A 26,233-nucleotide genomic window follows, 5' to 3' on the forward strand; every position below is an offset into this window, starting at 1 on the left:
GAACTGCTTGACTCAAGCAGGATCATGCACCTCCCCACCACCCCTCAATATTACATCTGCTCAACCAACTTCTGAACCCAACACCTGACTTGGACGCAGCTTAAGTGCCTCCGAAAAGCAGTGCTGTTTTCCTTGACGTGAGGGTTTCCTTTCCTCTTGTGAAATTAACAGCAGGTTCAAAGTGAAAAGTTCCATAAGCCTCACCAAAACGTTGCCCACATTAAAATAAAATAAACCAGACAAAAAGAAGGGGCATAAAGTAACCATTCTAACTTCTTTAATGCAGTCCAATCAATTTTTTTTTCTTTTTTTTAATCACTCTGAACTCTATAATTCATTTGCACTAAACAGGTTGGTAGTACAGAAAAATTAATCGTTTTTGCCGATCAATTTCATCTTTTGGGGTCTTTATGCATCAGCCAACCAAGTGTGTGGCTCTGGCCTTTACTTTTTTTTTTTTAAAACCTTCCCCCTCCCCTTTTCTTCCGTTTTGCATAACTATATTATCCCATAGACTTAAAAACAATCAACTAGCCAAGTTTATTATTAATTATGATACATCTAAAAAAAAATTAATACTAACCCTAACATGACAGCTGCTTTAAGAGCTCTCTGTATAATTCCCTCGGAAGGGCTTCTCAGTAGCAAATCACTACAACAGGTCCTAAAATCATAAATGTAATAATCAGAATCATAATAAGAGAAAGAGAGAGAGAGAGAGAGAATATCGAGAGCGAGTTAGGAAAAAAAGCAGCACAAAACTGAGTTAAAATTCTCCTGAAGGAGCCCCAATGGAATGAGCGGGAGATTTGCTCCTGGGTGGCCTCACCTGCCTGACCTCCCCCACACCCACCCACCACTTTCAGGAGAACTTTGCTGCTTGGTTGCACCCAAGGACTGATTTGAATCTGGTGGGGCCAGACAGCGGGCACCCTCCCTCAACTCCCTTGCCTCTGGCACAGCATCCTCGACTTCTTCAAAAAAGAAAATAAAAGCTTTCGTAAGTTGCGTTTTCTGGTGGTTTCTTCTTCTTCTTTTTCTTCCTTTCTTCCTAAAGAACAATGGTACCTCTACCTACTAGATACCTCACAGGTATGTGCTTTTATGAGCAGACGACGATGCTAACAATGCGAATCTTAGGAAAGGGTCATGAGGCAGAGAAGGATGAAGGACCAAAATAAAAGGATAGGAGAGACACACATCTAATTCTCTGCCAGATCAACTAGGGTTTCTTAACATTCCCCCAACCAGCATTTGGGGTGTTTAGTTTTCATCCGCGGGGTTCCAAGCTGGGGTCGCCCACAGACCTTCTGGGTGCTTGGCGCCGTTTTGCCCTGCCATGGGGTGCAGCCCCCAAAGGCTGCCCCTCCATTCGTTGCCGTGCAGGTGATAACCCTGCAGCTGGCCCCCACCACACGCACACACTCTCTGCCCCCCAGGGAAGATTTCGGGGAGAAGGGAAGGGAGGACCTAAAAGGAATTCAAACAGAAAAATCTCCCCACTACAAAACTGGATTTTTTTGTCAGCTCCCACACATTGCCCACAGCCATCTTAAGACACCCAAAGCAGACAGCCGCTATGTCAAGGTGGGAGCCGGCCTCATTTTCCATCCGGCCCCATTTGCTGTGGGTCGACCTCTGGATCCACCAAGGAGGAGGCAAAGGCGGACTGGACAATCTGAAACCCGAACGATTCCAGGAGAGACATGTTCTGTTGTGGGGAAAAGGGGGAGCCCAGGGCAGGGCCCAAGTCCCCTAAGGGGGCCCCCAGGGAGCGGACATGGACTTTCTGTATGTGTTTGTTAAGATAGGACTTGGATCTGAAAAAGCTGCCACATTCGGGGCAAGGGTACTTCTTATCCCCCTCCGACTCCAATTTATTCTTGGCGACCACCATGTCGCAGGAGGAGAAGGAGCCGTTGGCGTTCTGTTTCTCGGGGGTCTTGAGGTCGCTGGCGTCCGAGAGGTCTCCGTAGGAATCCGAGCTCTCAATCTGATCCAAAGGTGAGCATTTCTGGCCTTCTAGGGAGACAGAAAAAAGAAAAAAGGCACGTTCTTTAGACCCCTGCGGTGGATTTGCCATGCTAAAGGTCAAGCCACAGCCCCCTCCCTGTCTATCCCAAAGTATCCGTCTGAACCTCTTCACAACCTGCCCGTTTCCCCGTCCAGCTGTGTGGACATAAACCCACTAAAATACGGTTACCAGATTTTTTTCAATGAACCCGGGGACACTTTTCAACTTCCTACTAGATGGATTTTGTCAGGGGACTGATTTGTATATCTGGGGTCTGTCCCCGGGAAACGGGGACGTCTGGTAACCTTACACTAAAATGACTAGTTCAGCCTTCCCCAACCTGGTGCCCTACATAGTTTTGGACTACAACTCCCAACCAGAACAGCCATGTGAGTCTGGGGTGAAGTAGTGCAAAATGTTGGGAGGGTTGCCAGGCCGGCAGAGCCCTTCAAGTTCCCTAAAGCCTGCTTGTCCTCATTCATTTATGTTAGTCAAAAAGTCAGCTCATGTCTTTCTTCCCTTCCCTACAAAGCAGTTTCCAAGGAAAGGGGAAGCCTTGGCTGGGATGGGTTTGGGGCGCTGGGCCAGGTAGGCTCACCTCTTTGAGCCTTACGCAATGGTGAAGCTCCAACCTGGCCTCATTGCAGGGGAATGGACTAGATTACTCTTTGGGTCCCTTCCAACGCAATGGGTCTAGCACTTCATGAGACTGCAAAGCTACTTGGGGAACCGGAATGAGGTTTAGCGCCTGCCATCATCCTGCCTCAATATCTGGGTTGGGGGGTGAGTCAAGTACAGAAAGACTCTCCCCTAATACCAAGCAACATTGCCTGACTTAAATGAAGAGTCATGGCAGGTGGGTGGGGGGAGGGATCCAACCAAATTTCAGTCCTCCTGGCTCCACTCAATCCAGCAAGACACATCCCAGTCTTTCCTTGTCTTTCCTCTGGATATAGAATGAGCCTGATCCTGTTCCCCACCTAACGCAAAAGCAGTCTTCGCCTGTCTGGTGCCCCCTCCAGCTGCTTTGGAATACAATTCCCATCAGCCCCCAGCCAGCCCAGCAGCCGATGGAAGCTGAAGTCCAAAACAGCTGGACAGCACCAGGCTAGCGAAGGCTGAGTGAAAGCACTTTTGGGAAGGCCCATCTCAGGATCTCTCAAGAAACCCAAGAACCACACAGAGCCTTGCAAGCGTCTTCCACAGGGGTGTCTCGGAAAGTGCAACGAAGGCATTGTTTCGCTACTCTTTCCAACGCAAAACCAAAACCAGACTGCTGCCATCAGCACAGGAGAGATGAAAGTGGCTAAAAGCTTCTTAGGAAGGAGAATCTCTGACTCGCTTAAGGGCTGTCCCTGTCTGCCTTGCAAAACAGAAGATATCAGGTTTAAGCCCCCAGGTAGGGTTGGGAGAGACTTCCTGCCTGAAATCCCAGACAGCTGCTGCCAGTCAGTGTAGACATTACTGAGCTAGATGGACCAATGGTCTGACTCGGTATATGGCAGCTTCCTGTGTTGTCCTAGCAACCCCTGCCTAAAGACGCTTCCTTAAGGTCTTGGCTCTTTCCTGGGACAGTACGCATGAAAGCCCAACTTCCACCCACTAACCAAGATGCAGCTTGTGAGCTATCCCTTATATATTAAAAAATACTAATTGACCCATTCACTTTTAGCTAAACCAGAACAGATTGTTTATGGGGGGGGGGAGTTGGCAAAGCTGTTGAGAGGCATTCTGGTTCCTTCAGTGGAAAATCCCCCCAAAATATCCTCATGCACTGACCCACATGGCATCACAATCTGCTGTGATGTTATTCTGGGCAAGGCCCATTGAAACAAGAGGGGGATTTGTTCCGCTGGAGCACATCCGGGGAAGGTCCTGGTGGACTGTGGTCCCCCTCCAGGTCAGATCTATGCAGCTACCCCAGCATTGCTCTTTTTGAAATGCAGAAACTGCCACATACGTAGACCACCCTAACTGGACCTCCTAGCCAGGCCACCTTTGTATATGTGAGAGAGAGGCCAAATTCACACCAGACATTTTCAGTGCTATGAAAACACTTAAAGAGGCATGGCTTCCCCCAAAAAATCCTGGGGAGTGTAGTTTGTTCAAGGAGCTGAGAGTTGTGAGAACCCCAGGGCTGCAATTCTGAAAGTGGTTTAACAACCAATCCCCTCCTCTTGGGGAACTCTGGGAATTGTAGCTCTGTGAGGGGGAAGAGTGAGTCTCCTCAGAGCCCTTTAAAAAACTACAATTCTCAGGCTTCTTTGGGGAAAGCCATGACTGTTTAAAGTGGTAGCGTAATGCTTTAAATGTACAGTGTAAATGTGAACAGAGAGAACGGGAGAGAGAAAGAGGGATGGGGGAACGAGTGAGTCGAAGTCAATGCCACGCTACAGCCTCTTCCTAAGCCAGGAGTCTAAATGATGGCCCATTGGGTTTAAGTTTCTGGACAGTCATTCCATCCACCAATCTTATCTTCTCCATCTTCCCTGAGTCAAGCCAAAAACTGGCGCTTGGCTCTCTAGAGCAGTGTTTCCCAACTTTGGCCCTCCAGCTGTTTTTGGACTACAATTCCCATCATCCCTTGCCACTGGTCTTGCTAGTCAGGGATGATGGGAGTTGTAGTTCAAAAACAGCTGGAGGCACAAGGTTGGGAAACACTGCTCTAGAGCACTTCAGATTGCTGGCCAGGAACATGCGGCTGAGCACCTGTCCACACAGAGCCGTCCCCTGCACCCGGAAACTAGCTCAACGGTGGTAAGAAGTAGTCATGAGTTCCAGTTTAACCACCTCCCTGACGTGCCAGTATTCTTGCACAGGGATGATGTTTACTATGCAGAGATGGCTCCCATCTTGCTTAGCCACATGCTGGCCATGTTTGTGAGAAACAGGCCTGAGGCTTGCCGCAGTCTTGAGCCTTGCTCCACAATAAAGCCCCTTCACCAGAGGTTTTAAGCAGAGGTTGGGTGGCCATCTGTCAGGGATTCTTAAACCGTGATTCATGCATTGCAGGTGGCTGGACCCTTCCAACCCTACAGTTCTATGATTCTCAGAGGAAGACCATCTTAAGCAGGGAGGGAACGAGGCTACGTGACCATTGCACCTCCTGAACGCAAAGGTCCCTGCGTAAGCCTCAAAGGGATGGAGATATATAAAGGAGCAAGCGGAGAATGTATCCAAAAACTATACAGTTTTTAAGCCTTGAGTGAAAGAGGAGGGGGGGTCGTTAAATTCCTCCTACCATCTAAGGGGCCTTTCTCCCAGTTATCAAAACAGAGCTCTTTCTCAGTAACTCCAGAAATTTCTGCTAGGGTCGCCAGATCCAGCAAACCCAAGCTGTGACTTTTTCCTACTTCAGGCAGGTGGAGGTTTGTAACTCTGGACTTCAAAGCCTCACTGCATGGGTGGGGTGAAGAAGGGAACAGTTGGACAGGGGAAACAGTCGAGGTTAGGGCAACTCCTCTTGACAAAACTCCCTGCACCATCGCACTGTGCAGCCTTTCCTAATTTGCTCTCCAGATATTCTGGATTATAGCTCCCAGAAAACCCAGCTGAGCTGGTTCAGGCTGATGGGAGTTTTAGTCCTAAAAAGTCTGGAGGCCAGCAGGATGGCGGATGATCTTATGGAACTCACCACCATGGGATCATATAGGGATGCCCAGAGGTTTAGATGGCTTCTAAAGGGGATTAGTCAGATCCATGGAGGAAGAGAAAGCTATCAGTGGTTACTAGGCCACAGAACCTCCAAGTTCGGAGGCAGGGTATCTTTAATCCTGCTTGCTGGGGACAACTCTTGGCATCTTGCTCCATCTTGTTTAACAGGTCTGTGATGGCATAAGGATTAAGTGATTGCTCTGTTAGCGGGTGTCCCAAGACCACTTGGCTGTTTGCTGCTGGTGGGAGAGCCTGCTTATGTGCTTAGCTTTCTCCATGCAGTGATGGGAGAGTTACTGCTGTTGCTCTTGAGAGTGTTCAGACATGCAAGCCTCCGCTTGCAGCCTGAAGTGGGGCAGCCAAGGGAAAACTAAGCTGTGCCCATCTCCCAAACAGAACACGGCGGATCTCCTGACCGGCACCTTGCCCCCCCCCCAGCGCTCCCTTATCCACCCGTTCCCCAGCACCCAACAAGGTCCTACGTCAAGAGACGGAAAGTGTAGAGCAGGGAGTCGCTTGCCTTTGATGCCATAGGTCCTGACGCTGTGGAACGCTGCTCCCCCATTCGGGATGGGCTCCGGGTGTCTGGAGACCTGGGGAAGGGGAACACCGTGGTGGGTTTTAACATGGACCTTTAAGTAGGAGGCAGAGGAGAAACCTAAACAAGATAAAAGGAGATGAGATCCTGCCGCCAGGACAGACACAGATGCCTCTCTGCCTTTCCCCCTCGCTCCGCTTAGCCGCTGCCAGATTCTCTTCCTCCTCCTCCTCCTCCACCTCTCGGCTCCTCTGCGAGAGAATGGGTGCCCGAAGAACCAAGATCAAAGCCAGCCACCGCCGTGCGACAGGAGGAGGCCACAACATGGCAGGCAGCGGGCCTCTGGAGCTCTCGCAAATGAAGACCCAGAAATTACCGGGGTGGGGAGAGAAGGCTATTAATTATTATTATTATCACCATACTGCATTTCTTTGTCATTCCATATGAAAAGATGCCTCAAAGTGACTTAAAAAGAGAAGCAACTCGGAGACTCTATGCACAGAATAGGTGAGGTCACAGAGAAGGAGGCTGCATACACAACACACAGTTAAAAGCACATGGGTCATCCGCCCCACCAAGAATCCTGGGAACTGTAGTTTAAGGGTCTTGAGAATTGTCTCTCTATGCAGGGCAAACTATAGTTCCCAGGATTCTTGGGAGGAAAGCCATGTGCTTTAAGTAGGTGGTGCAAATGCAGCAAGAACGAAGAAGCCTCCAGGATCCATGTCAAGACCCAGCCATTATGGCAGCCTGATGCTCTCCAGAATCATAGAATTGTAGAGTTGGAAGGGGCCATGAGGGTCATCTAGTCCAACCCCCTGCAACGCAGGGATCTTTTGCCCAACATGGGGCTCAAACCCATGAACCTGAGAGCAAAAGTTGCATGCTCTACTGACGTTGAGTTATCCCAGGTATCAGGCAATAACACCTGTCGGCTCCTGCATCACTGGAATGTATTTCAATGTTGCTTTATGAAGGCATCTTTAGTTTATTGCTGATCTTACACCTACATGATGTTTTGCTTCTTCTTCCTAATGCAGGCAGTATGGAATTTTTTGCGAATGGATAAAAATTGAATATGGCCGTGCTGGCTGGGTGCTGAAGGGAGCTGTAGTTTATAAATATCTGGAGGGCACCAGGTTGGCAGAGACACAGGCTTGAATATTTTTCTCTCCTGCAGCAAATCACATGCTAAGTGAGCTCCCCGTAGGATTCAGCTGGCCCAGTTCCTAAAACAAATCCGCAATCTACCAAATATGGCTTGCAGAAGAGGGCAGGGCAAAAGGAGGCCAGGAGATCTTAAATAAATGTATGAAGGCCACTTCGGCAGCCTGGATGGTTGTTTCTCGATTCACCTGGGCTGAGAGCAGGCTGACTATTCTGGTGGATTTGGACGGGGTGGAAGGAAACAGGAAGGAGGAATGAAATCTCCTTGCCCAGGAGAGACAGGGGCTTGGGCAGCAGTTCCTCAACTTGCTGCAGATGAGAATGCACGGCTGCACTGGGGCAGGGACTGGTGGGAGTTGTAGTCCAAAACATCTGGATGGCACCAGGTTGGGGACTGGCTGCTCTGAGGAGTAGCAAGTAAGCAAGCCCAGCATTCTAGAGGAGCACACCCAACCAACACAGAAAGGAGTCACCAGGCTGTAAACAATGATGCTTCTGAGAAAACTGGGCTATTCCTCTCTACCTCCCAGGCCACAACATGGTGACAGTATTGCATGATTACAACTTTATACAATCATGTGAAGCGACAAGCTGATCTGCTGCAGACGTTGGGGACTTTCCCGAGCCCAAGGTTCATATTCCCTTCAGGATGGACCATCTCAGTGGTGGGCAGGGAGGAGCAACAAATGTAAGTGCTACCTTTGTGCAGTATTGTTTATTTGTTACACTTATACCCCTCCCCAAAGAGCTCAAGGTGGCGTAAAATGGTTCCCCCCCTCCTTACAACAACCCTGTGAGGTAGGCGAGACTGAGACTGGCCCAATGTCACATGGAGTGAACATCATGGCCAAGTGTGGGTTTGAACCCTGGTCTCACAGGTCCTAGCCTGACACTTTAACCACTACACCATGCTGTCTCTATCCGGGTAGCTGGTCTCTACATGCACTTGGCACATGCATACCCCACTCCACCCTCCATCCAGACAAGCATAGAGCTATGACTGCAGTTCAAGCAGTTCATCCCAGCAAGACAAAAACCACCTGAAGAGGGTGCGCAGCAAGGCCAGTGAGGGCTATGGCCTGGGAAAAGTCCCAAGGGCCAGATGGAGAGGCCTGGAGGGCCACATATGCCCCCCTCCCAGGTCTGAGGTTTCCCCTACCCCCGGACTAGCCTGGCAGAATCTGGCTGCTGCTTCTGAAAAAACATAAAACCCCAATGTATTATTGATTCCTTTATAGCCAGAGTACTAGCAAAGGAGCACCTCTATTTTTCTAGAGAGAAATAGCAAAATGTGATTCCCCCAACATCTGAAAATAATGGAGTTGTAATCCATTTGTCTTTGTTTCTGCAGCCACGGCAGCAACAATCACCTGGCTCTGCAGTTGCCATAATTGCAGTGGTCTGTTGCTCTGACGGGTTTACGTTGTGTTGGCCAGCCTCCCAAAAACTGTAACTGATGGGGCTACACAATCTAATTCTGGCTCCTGGGGCATTATCCTGCCATTTTGCACTTTTTTAAAGGGTCTTTATTTGCTTCTTTTACTTACTCACTTGTCAAAAATATATTTAGGCCTTACCTTCCCCATTAACCGCCCAAAACCACAAGTATCCAACAAAGCTTACAAACATATTGAAGACCATGTGAGCCACCCCATACACTACAGGCTGAACCCCTCTCCCCAAATCAGGGGTGTCATCAGCAGACTTGGTGGGTGGTACTCTGCACATTCCTGGACACTCTCCCCAGAAGTTTCATGGACTGAAGCCATAAGGCGGGATTGCTATACAGTGGTGCCCCGCAAAACGAACGCCTCGCAAGACGGAAAACCCGCTAGACGAAAGGGTTTTCCGTTTTGGAGGCGCTTCGCAAAATGAATTTCCCTATGGGCTTGCTTCGCAAGACGAAATGTCTTGCGAGTTCCTGCGGGGTTTTTTCCCTTTTCCCCCCTTTTCCTAAGCCGCTAAGCCGCTTATCAGCTGTTCCGCTGATAAGCCGCTTAACAGCTGATCGCTAAAAGCCGCTAAACTGCTAATAGCGCTAATCCGCTAAGCTGTCAATGGGCTTGCTTCGCAAGACGAAGAAACCGCTATACGAAGAGCCTAACGGAACGGATTAATTTCGTCTTGCGAGGCACCACTGTAATATGATCTATGTGGGGCTGCCCTTGGGCCTGGTTCTCAAGATCCAGCTGTTGCAGAATGGGGTGGTCAGAATGCTGTCAGGAGCTTCTGGTCGAGAACACGTGACACCACTGTTTAAACAGCAGCACCGGCAGCCCATCTTCTACCAAGCCAGGTTTAAGGTCCTGGTATATTAATTTACAAAGCCCTGAACGACTTAGGGATTGCCTGAGTCCTTAAATCCCAGCTCAGTCTCTGAGATCACCTGCAGGAGCCTCGTCGGTTGTTCCCCGAGTTTGTGAGGCTCATTTGACAACAGCATCATCGTTGCCAACAGTCATCGGCCCAGTCCTGTGGAACACCCTGCCACTAGAGGTTCAGCAGGTGCTTTCTGTGCCTACTTGCCGAGAACTTTTCTATTCTGCCAGGCCTATGCAAACCATTAAGAACACACCCTTCCACAATCATTAATTTATGTATGTTTTAAACTTTTTTTATATGGTTTTACTGTATGGTTTTATGCTTTTATCTGTGGAGACGCACTTCCATTTCTATGTGATGGCTATAGATGGGATTCAAAATTCGTGGAGGAAAAGGCTATCAGTGGCGACTTGCCACAATGGCTATATGCTGCCTCCAGTAATTGGTAGCATTTTAAAATCAAGAAGGCAGACTAAAACTCAGCTGATTTTAACCACTGATTTTAACCAACTGCAAGAATTTTAACTAAATTTTGCATGATGGCTCCTTAGGTGAAGCAGCTGGATTCTGTCTGTTCAGATACAACTGGGCACCATTCCAAATCCAGATAGCGGAGTGAACCTTTCAAAACTGCACTGTTATTTCCCCCCCACCCCTTTCTTATAGACTTCCAGAGCAGCCCCTGGGGATGATGCTGCTCATATCTGATGGGAACAAGCCACCCACAATCAAGGCAGGAGGTTGCTTCCAACTCTACAATTCTGTGATCCTAAGGCCATGTAGAGAGGCTGCAGGAACAGCCCCACACCTGAGAAAATGGGTGGTGCCTTTTAAAATGAACACCTGTAGACTTTGTCTCCAGAGCAGCTGAACCCAAATACAGGCTATCTGTACCCAGATACAGAATAATGTGTGAGCAACCCTTACAAAGCACACACACAAGTGTGAGGGTGTGAAGGGGCACCTACCCATTTTAAAATGCTGGTAAATGGGACCTGGGAAGGGGCTTAGGTGCCCCAGCCAAGTTCTGATGAGAACCTGCTGGTTTGCTTTTGTGGTCTTGTGGGTATTTAGCACTGGGCGGGAATTTGTCCCTTCTTGCCTCCCTATCCCAAGAGACTTCATTCGCTTTTCGGACCCCACATTTCTGATAACCTGGACCATCCTGCTCTCTGTCTGGAAATCTCCTAATCTGAAGATGGAAAAACACCATTCAACTACTGAGGTGAATTGGCTCTGACCTCTACAGGTACTTCCAAGTTGTTGTTTTTACTCAGTGAAAGGAATCAGGGGTGTGGGGGACTAGTTGTTAGTCTGGGCTGCTCCAAGAAATTTCTACACCCCTCATGATTTGATCCCTCAGAATTTGATGGTGGGCAGAGACGTGTTATTCATTTACTGCTTTGACATCCCACCTTTTTACTCCAAGGCGCTAAAAGATGGTGTACATGGCTCTCCCTTTCCTCATTTAATCCCCACAATAGCCTTGTGAGGTCCGCTAGGCTGAGAGGCAGTGACTGGCCCCCAAGTGATCGTCACATGGATAAGGGGGGATGTGAACCCTAGGCTCTCAGGCCCTACTCCAACCATTACACCACCTGGCCCTCCAGGCTAGCCAAGGGGATATGGCTGAGTGGGTGTGAGAGTTGAGGCAAGAAACCTGTGATAGTCCCACTTGTGCTCATGTGGCCAGCCAGCTACGGATGTATTAGTCACGCAGTGGTTCTCAACCTGTGGGTCCCCAGGTGTTGTTGGACTACAACTCCCATCATCCCTGACCACTGGTCACGCTGGCTAGGAATGATGGGAGTTGTAGTCCAACAACATCTGGGGACCCACAGGTTGAGAACCACTGTTAGTGGGACTCAAGAGCCAAGCGGTTCACCCTTTGCTGATGCCAGCTGCAAAAAACCTGCTGTTCCTTCTCTTCTTGGTAAAGCCTTTTGCCCGAGTTCCCCTCCTCTTGCCCTGTGGATTCTCGTTTTGCCCGCTTTGCAAGAAGTTGCGCTCATTACCTCTGTTGCAGATGGTACAGAAGTTGCTTGGTCCTTCGCTGTGTTTCTTCAGGTGGTCGGCCATGTACGCCGCCCGCAGGTACTTCCCGCAGACCTGGCACGGGACTTTGTCTTCGTGGCACGCCAGGTGCGAGCGCAGCCGGTCCCGGGTGGCAAAAGAGGCGTTGCAGGTCTGTGGAGAGCAGCAAAACCCACATTAAACACACAAACACATGCATAGGCAGGCAGCATAGACACACCGCTACTAAGGTTAACACTACGGTGGCGTGAGGCTATTGATTTCAAGAAGGGCACCGAAATCAACAAGCAGGCTTCCAGCACCTTCATTTACGATGGCAGAAACGTTTGAGGAGTCAAGCCCTGCTTTGCCAAGTGCACCCCAGCTCAAGAAGCAAGCAAGCAAATTCTGTTTTCAGGCACATCCCCAGCTTGGTGGGGAGTTGTTTTGGACTACAAGTCCAATCAGTCTCAGCTGGAGCTGATGGGTGTGGTAGTCCAAAACATCTGGAGGGCCCTGGCTTGGCCGAGGCTGCTCTAACCCACCAGCTTCTTGCAAATACAGGACTTCAGGTCAACACAGAGTGTTGTGGTATCCGGAAGCGCTTTTCCACATCCTACTGAGGGCTCCCCTCTACAGAATGAAGAGAGAAGCAGAATCGGGCAGATGAGCTCCACGGATTGGCTGGAGCAACTCCAGAGCTCCTGACCAGAGGGGTGACAGCCCAGAGTGCTTAAATTTAATTTAAGTTAGTTTTATTGATCTCCCCTGCCATTAGGATTTCTTTAGATATCTTAATTATTCATGGCCTTCCGTGCTGCTCGCTGTTCTTTTTAATCTTCTGTAAGCCACTTGGAACATTTAAAATAGAAAATTGGCCTGTAAATAAGCGTGCAATAACTAAATTTTAAACTCAGTGCCCATGATTAGAATGGGCGTCTGAGCACATCCATTATTCAGAGGGAGCAGTTTAAATCACCAATGTTACAAAGACACAGCATCCAAAGTTGCCCTGGGGACTCCATTAGATTGCAGCACTTTGAAGAGGATCAATGCAATGCATTGCTTATGACTTTCTAAGACTGCCTTCTCAAGATGCTTTGGACTACAACTCACATCAGCTGCGGCATCATACAAGGATGTTGGCTGTGGGCTGATGGGAGCTGTAGTCAAATATGGCTGCACTGGCTGTGGGCTGATGGGAGCTGTAGTCAAATATGGCTGCACTGGCTGTGGGCTGATGGGAGCTGTAGTCAAATATGGCTGCACAGGCTGGGGGCTGATGGGAGTTGTAGTCTAAACCATTTGGAGGGCATTGCATTGGCAAAGGCTGTTCTAAGAAGCCAGGGCTCATTTTGGTCTCCCTAAGTTAGCGCTCTTTCACTAACTCTTCCCAAACACTATACGCTCCCCACAATGAAGTGCTGGATGGTTCTACCAGGATGATCATGATCTAAGTAAGAGGGAGAAGATGGGAAGGACAGGAGGAGAGCTCCTCAAACAGCAGTAATGAGGCTGTGGCAAGGAAAGAGGAATGAAGATGGGAGCAGGCAGGGAAGGGAAGGGAAGGTGTTGGAGGAGAGAGAGGCCAAGCAGAAAGTGCCCCCGGGCCAGATGGAGATAAGCAAAACTCCTGGGCATAGGGGAAATCACACACAAGGCAAGGTAGGGGTGGGAAGGCAGAAGGAATAAAGAGGGAATATGACAGCCACAAGTAGCGGAGAAAACTAAGAGCAGGGGAGGCGAGAGGTCATTCTAGAGAAGCCACCAGGGCTACGATTCAGAGGGAGTGCAGGAAAGCCACCGCAGGAGAGGCCATTGTGTGCGCAGAGTTAAGCTTCCTGCTAATCTCACTTTCCACAAAAATAAATAAAAGAGCCATGTTACTAGCCCTCATGGCTCTAAGGCAAGTATATGTGCAGGGTGGAGGGAAGGCCTCCAGTGTTTCCCTATAGTATAAAGCAGCAGCAGAATAAAAAAGGGGGGAAATCCGCTAAAATGATAGACCAGACTATGCAATATCAATCGGAAATGACTTCATTTGCGTAATTTAGGCAAGCTTCAGAATTCTTCCATATACAATACGTATCAGTTCTGAACACATGCAAGCCTGACTCTCACCGGAGGAGTTTTAGAAGCAGAAAAGGTTATGGGGCACAATTTGAATCCCTACAAGTGAAAACCCCTGCTCAGCATAGAGGTCAACCCCTCCCTATTAAACATCCTGCTCCCTCCGGTGCCCGTGTGACGGCACACAAAGCCCATGTTGGATCCTAGACTAGGGCTGCCTTTGTAATGCCCAAACACATCTCTTCTGGGCAGAGGGAGAAAGGGCTAAGAAGTTCCACAACAGGAACATCTGCCAGGGATTCCCTGCTCTCCTTAGAATTCTAGAGTTCTGAAGATGATCAGGAGTGTTAAGTTGCTGCTGCATATGGAGTCAGACTCTATTGGTCCATCCAGCTTGATATTGTTCATGCTGATTGGTATCAGCTCACCATGGATTCGGGCAAAGAATATTTCCAGCCCTATGTGGAGATGGCCACTGGGGAACTGAAGCTGGGACCTTCTGCTTGCATGGTGAAAACTTTACCACTGAGCTATGGCCCTTCCCTATCAGTGTTGCACAGTTACTGAAGCTGGCCCTTAAATGATGCAGAATGGCGTTAACGGAGAGACGTCATTGCATAAATAGCCTGAAGCAAGTTCTGTTTTTTTTAAAAAGGAAAGAAATGAAGATAGATCACTGTTTTCTCTTAGTTTGAAGAGACTTTAGGTCAGGTCCCTTGGTGAATAGGCAAGGCACTAAGAGGAAATTTCTGCCTCCTCCTGCAGGATCCAGACCAGAGCACAACAATAAAAAACACAAAATTATTTGTGATTTGTCCCATGAATAGATTCCACTAAGAAATGACTCTGACATTACAAAAAGCTGTTAAGTCAGAAACAGATATATAAAGTTCAAAATATAACCACTTGGACATTGCGCTGAGCAAAACAGGGGCAGCTTTCATTTAGCAAAAAATAAACTGGGCACAGAGACTTTAGAAAGGGTTCCGACACAAGCGATACCCACTGTCGTTTTAAAAGTGCATTTTGCATAACCAATGGATGAGAGGAAAGTTGTAGTTCCCCAACACAACCAGTGAAGTGATTACCTGTGGGAAACCGATAGCAGTTCCTATGATGCAGACTAAAATATATAAATCTTTGGGCTGTTAGGAGAAGTGTTCAGGTTTAATTTCAAAATGACTAAGTAACAGGCACATTCAGAGCTATAAAGAGGAAAACAAAGAAACACAGCAAGCCTTACTCATGGAAAGGACGCCAAAGGAGTGAACTTCAGAACAACCCGCTGGGAAGTTCTCTTGCATAAGCTCCATAGCTGTCAATGTTTTCCTTTTTTTACGGGAAATTCCCTTATTCCGAATAGGATTCCTCGCAAGAAAAGGGAAAAGTTGACAGCTATGATAAGCTCCATGGCAGAGCTTATGCAGCACAAAGTCCCAAGAGGTTGAGTCTACTTTGTCACCAGTATGCCACGCAGCTCACTGGAAACAAAAACAAAAAATCAAGTGATTTGTTGCTGCGTTTAATTTGCTTATTTCTTTTCAAGCCAGGCATTATGGAGCTCATTCTTGATCACAGTTAGTTATTGAGCAGACTGGCAAAAATAATTCTTTCAAAGAGAACGAGAGAAATACAGAAAGAGTCCAGAAAGCCTAAAATCAGAACTAAAAAGAGAAAGAAAACAAGAGACAATACAATCAGCTTTGAAGGAAACTAAACATTTCAAATTTTAAGAGGTTAATGTCTTTAAATATACAATTTAAGATTATCAGAGAGCGCTGTTAATAATAATAATAATAAAGGAAAACTCCAGTGCTTTCCTGTCAAGCATTGCAAAGGCAGATAAATATACTAAAAATAGAGAAGTTTTTAAAAAAATAAACAGTGTTTAAGAAATACCTCTTGAAGTTTCAACTGCTCTAGGGATGTAGATGTCTCTGAGCTTATTCCATGGAGGCTGGCAATTTCCTGCTAATAGGCAGGAAGTAAGAGAGATTAGATAAGGAAGAAACTCATTCTGCAATGAAATCATTTGGGAAAAGCACGAGTTTTCTGAATGCTTATTTTTAACTTTTTACTTTTCAGGGAATACAAGTCTAGCTTGCCTGAGAATCAGGTTTTGTCTCCTAATGCTGAAGACTGCCAGATGCTAATTTAAATGTGGCAGGTAAAAAGGGAATTACCCCAGGAGATGGCCCCACAATTAAAAATGAAAGCAAGTTAATTTCTTCTTCCACGCTCCAATCAATACTGCGAACTTCTATACCTGCCTTTGATGACCCTCTAGAAGTTCTGGATTACCAGTTCCATCAGCTCCAGCCCAACACGGACATTTTGGGCTACAACTCCCAACCGCCCCTGCCATGCTGGAACAGTCAATATGGCCGTGCTGGTTGGGAACAATGGGAGTCATAGACCAAAACATCCAGAAGGCACCAGTATGGACTGCACAAATTGTGGAGAGCGCCCACATGGAGGAGCCAGTTCATGCAAATCACACTTCTGCATGAGCCGACTCTGGCCACAAGGCTGAATCCTGCCAAGAACAGTTGCATTGGGGGGTGGCCACAGCATGCATGGGAGAGCCGCCCCCCCCCCCATGTTACACACAATTGATCTTCATTCTTCATTATCCTGGTTGGTCTGGGTTCGCACACATGGCGGTGAAGGCAAAGCAACTGCAATTCTGGCTGCACCAGAATCAGTAGCATTCCAGGTTTTCCTTCTGCGGCTGAGTTTTAAAAGATCCAGGAACTGATGGGGATGGAGTGGAAGATGACATTCATTAACCCCTTGGATTTCCCCCTCCCCTCTTCCCATGAAAAAACTCATCTGAGGCACTTTTCCTTTCTGCCCATCCTCGCTCTTAAGGTGACCAGGTGAACTGGTCCCACCTGGTGTAAACACGAATAGCGGTGAGATCAAGTTCCTGGTGGGTGTTCCCTGCGCAAAGACTGCCCTTCCAGACCCTGAATCAGCTCCAAGTTAAAATTAGATAAGGAAAATATATTTGACCTTGCTGCTGGAAATGGATGGATTGTAGAGCCAGTGTTGACGAGAAACTAAGTGGGCTCCAAGGCGATGATCGTTAAATGATGACTCACTTAACGAACCTTTTTATGGCAGCCTTCCCAAACATGGCACCCCTGTCCTGGGGTCGGGAAACTCCAGCCTGTGGCTTAGCTCTGGCCTACCAGGCCTCTCCAGTGGGCTCAAAAGGCTGTTTCTCCAAAACCACACCCAATTATCATATATGATGTCAGCTGTGGAGCAAATCCTGGCGTGGCTACAAAGGAAGAATTGGGAGCTTAAAGTGAGCTCATGGTTGTTCCTTTGCTGGCAGAAGCCACACTGATTCAAGAGATTTCCACTGAAACCACGGCTAAACTGGTGGTGGTGGGGACATAATTTTATACAGTACAAACTGAATAGTAATTTCGTTGTGTTACTGAAGCAGCAAAGCCCCCTCAGCTGCAGTTCCCAAGGGCTTGGGAACCTCTGCGCAACCAAATTTGAGAGGTGGGCAGGACAACCCACCTGTCAATCTTCTGGCGTATTATAATAATGTCAGGTGACTTGACTGTTTGGTTGTCCTGCAGCGGTGGGGCAAGATACGACTCTTGCCCTGGGTGATGGGTGCTTGTATAACAAGTGACACTAATTCCATTTACCACTTTCCCCTTAAAAAGGCAAGCACAACTGTAGAGAAAGTTCTCTTTGCCATAGTTATATTTCTCTGTAATTATAACTGTTGGGGATTTATATATTTGCACAAAAGGGACATGCACTGCCTTGAGCGCTAAACCCAGCTGTCTGTACTTTGTTTTTTCAAGACACCTGGGCAAAAGACAGTGTGCATTTAATAAAGCTCTATCTGGGTAGCCAAATACAGTGAAAATATATTTTAAGTATTTTAAAAGAAATAAATCCATGTGAAATAAATTTATCTCAGACCATAACTTGAACGGAGCAAAATAAAGGTGCTGGGTAGGAAAAACCAACAGCCACATGAATTCTTTTGCATTGAGATACTTAACTCCTAGTTAGGAGATGGGAAAATATAAATAAATATATAAAATACAACTTTTAAAAAAACAACTAAAAAATATGGTGAGAAGAGAAGAATTTCTGTTTTGCAATGGCACTGGCAGAATTGCATGCTTTTGAGAAATCCGATGGGTTCAGAAATGGAAGGCAATCTTAAAAGAGAATAAGGGCTGTGCCGTTTAAGGTCAGCTGGCACCCAAATAGTTGCCAACTGTCCAGAAAAAACACACCCACTGCAGAGATCTTCTGCCTTTAACCGTTAGCAGCTTCATCTGAAGAAATCAGCAGGGCAAGGTTTTCACAGCATGGAGATGAACACAGCCACTTTATAATGTCTGCATGTTAAACCCCTGTTAAAAGGCACAGCAGCAGACAACTTATTTGTCAAACCTTTAGTATGCAAACTTGAATTTACTGGCCATTTGCGACACCCCGTAATAATTCATCTGCTCTTGAGCAGCTTCAGGACTGAAGCCTAAGGAGAACCACTAATTGTGATATTGAAATTTGCAGGTCATATAAATACAGACTGATGCACCCAAATATAAAAAGATGTATTTAGAAAAATAATTCCCATAAACACCCTTAATGGGATCTTCAGGATGCCTTGGTAAGTATTATTTATTCCCAGCTGAACTGAAAAAAGTTATATTTTTCTCATGCCAACCAACACATAGCTATGGATCGTCTTCCCAAACTGGGCGCTCTCCAAATGTTTTGGGCTCCAAAACATCTGGAAGATGCCAGGTTAGGTGGTGGTGGGTGCCACAGTTTATTTTAAGCCCCTTAATCTAATTGGGGTTAAATTGCTCAATTGTCTTCAAGATCTTGTTTGAGGTGCTAAGATCTTCACAACTTCTGCAGGGGTTTTTTGGGGGGGAGGGGGTGTTGTGCAACATATATTTAAGATTACAAAGACCATTTGGGGGGCGGGCGACTTAATAAACACAGTGGGGGGAAAGGGATTACAATGTTGACCCAGTTTATTCCCCATACTGTAGGGTGCAAATTGTAGAGCTAGCGAGTGGATAGGGGTCAGGGAGGCGCCAGGTGAAATCAGGTGCCCAGACTTTGGATACATATGCTATAATGTTATTGCTTTAGTTTAAATTGTTATTAAGGAAATGATTCCCCCAATAAAGTACAGCAGAAAAGTTGTCCAAATATAAACAGTTAACTTATTAAACCTCACAATAATTTCATAATTATCTTTCTATGTATTGCTACTAGTATAACCAAATCAGTAATTTTTGATATAACTAAAAACTACTCTGAAAATTTATTATTCCAAAAATGAAACCTTCCTCTGGTTGTAAATATTAAGATTATACCAGCAAGAATGAGTCTTTCTGTAAAAAAAAAAAAAAGAGATTTAAATTAAGTCTTACTGACTAGTGATTTAGATCAAGTCTTACCAACTAGTGATTTAAATCGTGATTTGAATTGAATTGATTTAAATCAAATCCACCCTGGGTAGGAGAGCTGGGCGGGGGGGAATCACACCTGGCAACCAATGCACCCCTTTGGTTTCAGATAGTACATGGGTAAAAAGGTAAAGGTAAAGGTACCCCTGCCCGTACGGGCCAGTCTTGACAGACTCTGGGGTTGTGCGCCCATCTCACTTAAGAGGCCAGGGGCCAGCGCTGTCCTGAGACACTGCCGGGTCACGTGGCCAGCGTGACATCGCTGCTCTGGCGAGCCAGAGCCGCACACGGAAACGCCGTTTACCTTCCCGCTGGTAAGTGGTCCCTATTTATCTACTTGCACCCGGAGGTGCTTTCAAACTGCTAGGTTGGCAGGCGCTGGGACCGAGCAGCGGGAGCGCACCCCGCCGCAGGGATTCGAACCGCCGACCTTTCGATCGGCAAGTCCTAGGCGCTGAGGCTTTAACCCACAGCGCCACCTGCGTCCCCTAGTACATGGGTAGACAAGTCTAAAAAGCCTGTGGCATGTTTTGCTGTGAGTTCCTTATAAATTTATAGAGAGTTAACACTAAATACAGTGGTACCTCGGGTTAAGTACTTAATTCGTTCCGGAGGTCCGTTCTTAACCTGAAACTGTTCTTAACCTGAAGGACCATTTTAGCTAATGGGGCCTCCCGCTGCTGCGGCGCTGGCAGAGCACGATTTCTGTTCTCATCCTGAAGCAAAGTTCTTAACTCGAGGTACTATTTCTGAGTTAGCGGAGTCTGTAACCTGAAGCGTATGTAACCTGAGGTACCACTGTAAATTACTTCCGGTAAATAATTCGCCGTGGCCACTAGAGGGCAGTGAAAATTTGTTCCCCGGGCATTTTAGGCTTGTCTACCCATGTACCATCTGAAACCAAAGGGGCGCAATGGTTGCCAGATGTGAAATATATTGGCATTATTTTTGGCTCTCCTGCCCCACTTATTCTGCAGGAATCCATAAGCTTTCTTCACCTTACTACTGACTGTACTGAGCCACACTACAGAACCCTCTGCAAGGAGCACTGGGTGCCTTCTCTTTCCCCCTCGTTTTCCCAAAGTTTGCATTGTAGCTGCTGCTACTGATTTCTTTTCTTAAACAAGCCCCAGCTTTACAAAGAGCAGATCATACTCTGACAAAATGGCTGTGCTCAACCCTCGCATCTGCATACCCCCCCCCGTGACATCTGCTTCAGCAGAATCCTCACAGATAGCGATTTAAAATATATTAAGTTTATATAAGGAACTCACAGCAAAACATGCCACGGCATTAAAGATCACGCCCAACGCCCCCAGGAGAAAAGAGTAAAAGCAGTGATATCAATATTTTGCCACAGTAGTTCATGCGTTGACTACTTCAACACTGGATTAAAGTGGTACCTCTGGTTACGTACTTAATTCGTTCCGGAGGTCCGTTCTTAACCTGAAACTGTTCTTAACCTGAAGCAGCACCTTAGCTAATGGGGCCTCCCGCTGCTGCACCGCTGCAGCGCGATTTTTGTTCTCATCCTGAAGCAAAGTTCTTAACCTGAGGTATTATTTCTGGGTTAGCGGAGTCTGTAACCTGAAGCGTATGTAACCAAAGGTACCACTGTACTGCGATGTGCTCTATGCTGGGCTTCCCTTGCGCTTGATCTGGAAGCTGCAGTTAGTGCCGAATGCTGCAGCGCAATTGTTGACAGGAGTGAGGCCATGTCAGCATATACCACTTGTGCTCAGAGATCTGCATCTGCTGTACAATTTGCTACTGGGCCAAATTCAAGGCATTATTGTTAGTATTTAAAGCCCTCAACAACTTGGGACAGGTTTACCTGCAAGACTGCCTTGTCTCATATACATCCACCTGTTTCTATCAGTGAAACTGGCACCATTACAGGTGCCACATAAGACATTCTGCATCTGTGAGAAATCATTTTTTGTGTGCTTACACTCCGGAACTCCCTGCCTATTGACACCAGGCAGGTGACTTTGCTGTGCTCTTTCCTGAGCCTGCTAAAAACATTTTTGTTTAGGCAAGCGCCATCCAGAAACAGAACACTGACGTAAGTTTTGAGCTTAATCGCTGATTTTAGCTTTTGGATGTTCTATAGAGTTCTTTTAACCGATAGTTTTATTGTTTTGTAAACTGCTTTGAGGTTGGCTTTTCTCTTTTGACGTTCGAGCAGTGTATAACTTTCACGAAACAAGCAAGTAGGCCAATATGCCTGTCTCGTATGTGATCATCTTTTTACCACTCAGAAAGGAGAAGGGTGGCAGAGGCCATTGGAGAAATCCAATCAGGTCACAGGTAGAGCAGCTAGCAGAAACGATAACCAGCTTGAACGCCCATCATGTCTTAAGCCTTAGCTGGGTTTTGGAGTCGCCCCCTCCCCGCAAGGAGCTTGCCTCCTCCCTGCAGCAAGTCCAGGGGTGTTTACTGTTCTTCAAATCCAAACAGAAACAGCTACGTTAACTGGGAAAGGAATGAAGAAAAAACAGCCCCACCCCACCTTCCCCAAAGCCGTGTCACAGTTGAATTTGAGCAATGCTCTGTGTGTCCCCTTGCTAGGAAAAAAAAAAGAAAAGGGTGGGGGAGCTTCCAATTTTGCTCAGTGCGATGTTCAAAGGTGGGGGGGAGGAACCCACAAAAAATGCGTTCAGCAGCTAACTGGAATTTCCCTAAAATCAAGGAGGGACCTTGAGAGCCCACCTGTTGACGGGCAGGCAGGACGAAGAGAGAAAAGGCTGATTGCAGAGAGAAAAGGTTGATCGCCTAGGGCGAGCTGAGCAGAGACAAACACTACAAAGGGAGGGATGAGAGTGGAGGGGCAGGGAGAGGAGAAATCATACGAGGGAGGGGAAGAGAAGCAGATGACATTGGGAAGAGGGTGGGGAGAAGGGGGGAAGGAGCGGAGTGTCTCTAGAACAAGTTTACAAGGAGCACGGTAAATTCCAGATGTACAGAAGAAGGCTTGCATCTCCACCACCTTCTTCAGAGGCTTCCTCCCCATCATCACAGACCCTCCTCCATCCAGTAGTTCCTACCTGACATTTGTGAGGTCTCTCTGACGTGTGCACTTGTTTGATGTGCCCGTTCAGATGGTCAGGCCTTGAGAAAGGGGACAGAAAGAGAGATAAGCTGGAGTTAGGTCTGCAGCATCTATTGTAACCAAACACAACAGAGGTTTTCTAGATTGGTGGTTCCCAAACATTTTCACACAACCCAATAAAGAAGATAATAACACAATCAAATTCAGAACATTAAGAATTAACTGCACATTTGTTCCAAATCCAGTTAAAACTATTTAGTTTGATTCAACAAAATTGTTGAATTTGTTCCAGTGATACCAGCTTTTCAAAGTCTGGTAGTCATTTACACTTCCATCGCACGAACAAAATATAGAAACACAATGTAATATCAAACATTAAATTTTTTCCTATACAGGGCTGCCTTCAGATGTCTTCTAAAAGCCAGATAGTTGTTTGTCTGTTTGACATCAGTTGGGAGGGCATTCCACATGGCGGACAGTTTGGGAACCACTGATTTAATTGCTCCACAGAAACCAATGGGATTCAAGTTAGACATCAAGAAGGTTGCAAACAAAGTAGAGTTACTGGAAAGTGAATCTCACACCGAACTCAGTAGGGCGCCCAAATATGCATACGTAGTTAGACAAGATCTCAACGTACTTCTCATAGGTCTTTTCCCATGACTAACCCTTGGTGGACAGTGTTTGAAATTTGCCAGGCACATTTTGCACCTGGCTATCAACCACTTGTGGCCAAGTGAAGATGCCTGGGCACCTGACATCTCCAGTAGGGCTGGGAGATACCTGGTTTTCAACATCATGATACATCACCAGTTAAACATTGTGATATATCACAATATCTGCAATAAGGCTGGAGCTAGGTAGAGGTGAACATGGTAATGTTTAAACAGCACATTTTCTCTAAAATTAAATCTGTAGACGTAATTAGTAGCCAGTGGCGTAGCGTGGGTTGTCAGCACCTGGGGCAAGGCAAGTAATTTGCGCCCCCTAACCTGTGGATTTTAGCAGGGGGCAGAGAGCTGCGAGTGCAAGCGCGCCCCCCAGATGTTGCGCCCGGTGCGACCGCCCCCCCTGCACCCCCACGCTACGCCACTGTTAGTAGCATAGATATCAAAGGTTCCCTAAAAAATTGATTACATTACTAAACAAGAAAAAGTCAGTAGATATTCAAATATAATTAATTATTGAGTCTTAGTTGAATGTATACATCCCACAACACCAGTTCATTTGATTTTTTGTTAATTTTCTTTTCAAAACCAGGCCAAACTAGAAAGAATGGAATGGATACATTTTAACAAAACAATATATAAACAAATTATATATTTTTATTGTCAGGAAAATCTGCATTTCTTTTATAAACCAGGCCAAACCAGAAAGGGTGGGTAAAATTTTACAAAACAGAAATTATTAAATGAAATTTGCGTTTTGGCGTTCTCTGCCAACAGAGATGGCCTTTGTATTTGAAGAACGTTGTCAGCTGTGCTGAACACACTTTCAAATGCCACACTTGTTCCTGGGATAGCAAAAAACGTCTTTGAAGCCCTTTCAACATTGGGAAGGATCCTTCGTGTGCCTTGCCCCCCCCCCCCATCAGAGGGCATTCATCAATGTCCACTCTTGGCATAGCCATATAGGAGGAAGTGGGGATCATAGGCAGGTGGAGGAAGACACAGAAGTTGTTCAAATGGCAGAGCAGGGTGTGTGGGTTTTTTTCTTTTACTCTGGAGCAACTTGCAAGCCAACAACCATCTCAAGGCTGTATTTCCCTCCTGCTTGCGACTGGGGAGGGGGAGCCAAAGACTCGCAGAGTTAACATAGGCTGGATTAGTAAGAAACCTGTGGGCTGCTTCTGCCCCAAAAGAAAGGCACACACAATAAACACTGGGTGTTTCCCCCCCTTTTATTCTGAAGCAATTTACAAGACACAATCCCCAGAGAGAGAGAGAGAGAGAGAGAGAGAGAAGCAGGGAAGAACTGGGGCCATAGCTGTCAACTTTTTCCTTTTTTGAAGGGAAATTCCCTTATTCCGAATAGGATTCCTCGCAAGAAAAGGGAAAAGTTGGCAGCTGTGACTGGGACTCATTCATGGAGCAAGGAAGGAAGCATCTCAAGGGAAAGAGAGAGCGCAAGCGAAGCACTGCAGGGCAGACTGAGCTAAACAAACATGGGGCTAAAACACGGTGTTAAATAAGCCTCTCTACTTCTTGCAATAGTGCCATGGCTCCAAACGAAGCATCAGTTGGGCACACCAACAGAGTCAGGGAGACACAATCACCCCCCCACACAAGCAGTACAGTTTTAAGAAGGGGCTGGCTGCCGCTTACAGAAAACGAAGCGTGAAGTGTTGGCTGGGTTAATAATAAATAAATAAATAAATAAATAAATAACCCAGTGCTTTTTGATGCTGGTTGCTGCTGCTTCACCAAAAAATACCACCAAGGGGAGCAGGGAGGGAGACACACGTAGACACTCGCACACCCACAAGCAGTACAGTGGTACCTCAGGTTACAAACACTTCAGGTTACAGACTCCGCTAACCCGGAAGTAGTACCTCGGGTTAAGAACTTTACCTCAGGATGAGAACAGAAATCGCACGGAGGAGGCGGCGGCGGCGGGAGGCCCCATTAGCTAAAGTGGTATCTCAGGTTAAGAACGGTCCTCCAGAACGAATTAAGTTCGTAACCAGAGGTACCACTGTACACAGAGAGAGAGAGATGGAGGGGAAAATGACAGAAGAGGGTCAAATGTCAAAGGGAAGTGTCTGACTTTTTTTTTTACTAACCCCATTTTATGGTTTTATGGGGGGAAAGGGCTCCAGAAGTCTGAACCTGCAGGCTTTCTCTAAGCCGACTACCAGCCTAGCGCCTTTAAGCAAGAGCCTTGAGGGAAGAAAAAACAAAATAAAAAAATTCCTTCCAGTAGCACCTTAAAGACCAACTAAGTTAGTTCTTGGTATGAGCTTTCGTGTGCATGCACACTTCTTCAGATACACTTCTTCAGTGTGCATGCACACGAAAGCTCATACCAAGAACTAACTTAGTTGGTCTTTAAGGTGCTACTGGAAGGAATTTTTTAATTTTGTTTGGACTATGGCAGACCAACACGGCTACCTATCTGTAACTTGAGGGAAGAAGTCCCTGCTTGCCGTTTGGATGGCTGGGGAGACTAAGAGCTAACTGGTTCTCAAAGCTCTGTTTGGTGATATCTGCTGGTCGATGTTTGAATAGTGATTTGTAGCTATATCCTGCTACTGCAAGAGACAGGGAAGACCTGGCTGAGGTGCGAGTTAGCAAGGGCTGCACACACAGGAAGAAGAACCGGCTTCCTGGTTTTTCCAATATTGTGATTTCTGAATACCACACACACAACATGTGATAAATTGCAAAGTCGCTTTTTTAAAAAAACAGTTATTGCGATTTGATCTAAAACCCAATATCAGGCGATACATCGATTTATAACACAGCCCTAATCTCCAGCATCAAGGGCTGCTTGTCGGGGGATCACTGAATCTGGACTGTTTTCACACACTAATACCACATCCTGTAGAATTCTGTTATATTTTATATGTACTAATGGAACGTATTTCTGGAACCAAAATGCTGTTTCTGTGCAGCCTGAGCAAGAGTAGTCACCACTAAGAAAAAGAGGTTGGAATGGGCCAATATATATGTGGACTGTCTCTTGATCAAACGACTTTTGTTCTTTAAGTTCTTAACCTAGCTCAAGGTTGTCATCTGAGATAGCCAGAAGTTTAACTGAGAAACAATCAGTCAGGCCATCATTTGAAAAATAAGACTTGCCCCAAAATGGCAACTAGACATTCCGTTTTGGCGACCGTAACCTTGCTTTAAGGAGCTATTTGGCACCTACCTTTTATATCTGAGTTTCTAACACTGCTTGGACACAATCCCAAGGCAGAGAGGACCTCAACC

At 46.6% G+C, this 26,233-nt stretch overlaps 1 protein-coding gene across 7 annotated transcripts in view; it reads right to left on the reverse strand.

Annotated features, from left to right (window-relative positions):
• Positions 1–255: 255 nt before the first annotated feature.
• PATZ1 (POZ/BTB and AT hook containing zinc finger 1) overlaps positions 256–26,233 on the reverse strand; it is a 32,240-nt gene continuing 6,262 nt past the window's right edge. The window contains exons 2-6 of one of the 7 annotated variants that reach the window (XM_079956650.1): positions 22,297–22,360; positions 15,678–15,746; positions 11,711–11,882; positions 6,189–6,326; positions 256–2,022 (exon numbers count right to left, since the gene is read on the reverse strand). In XM_079956650.1, the coding sequence (XP_079812776.1) occupies positions 1,601–2,022; positions 6,189–6,326; positions 11,711–11,882; positions 15,678–15,746; positions 22,297–22,360 (865 nt within the window). In that variant the 3' untranslated portion in view covers positions 256–1,600. Of the gene's footprint in view, positions 2,023–6,188; positions 6,327–11,710; positions 11,883–15,677; positions 15,750–22,296; positions 22,361–26,233 lie in introns of all 7 variants that reach the window. The other 6 variants (XM_079956651.1, XM_079956649.1, XM_079956652.1 and 3 more) reach the window with 6 other exon arrangements.

The sequence above is a fragment of the Podarcis cretensis genome, assembly GCF_951804945.1.
Source record: "Podarcis cretensis genome assembly, chromosome: 16".
NCBI classification, from domain to species: Eukaryota; Metazoa; Chordata; class Lepidosauria; order Squamata; family Lacertidae; genus Podarcis; species Podarcis cretensis.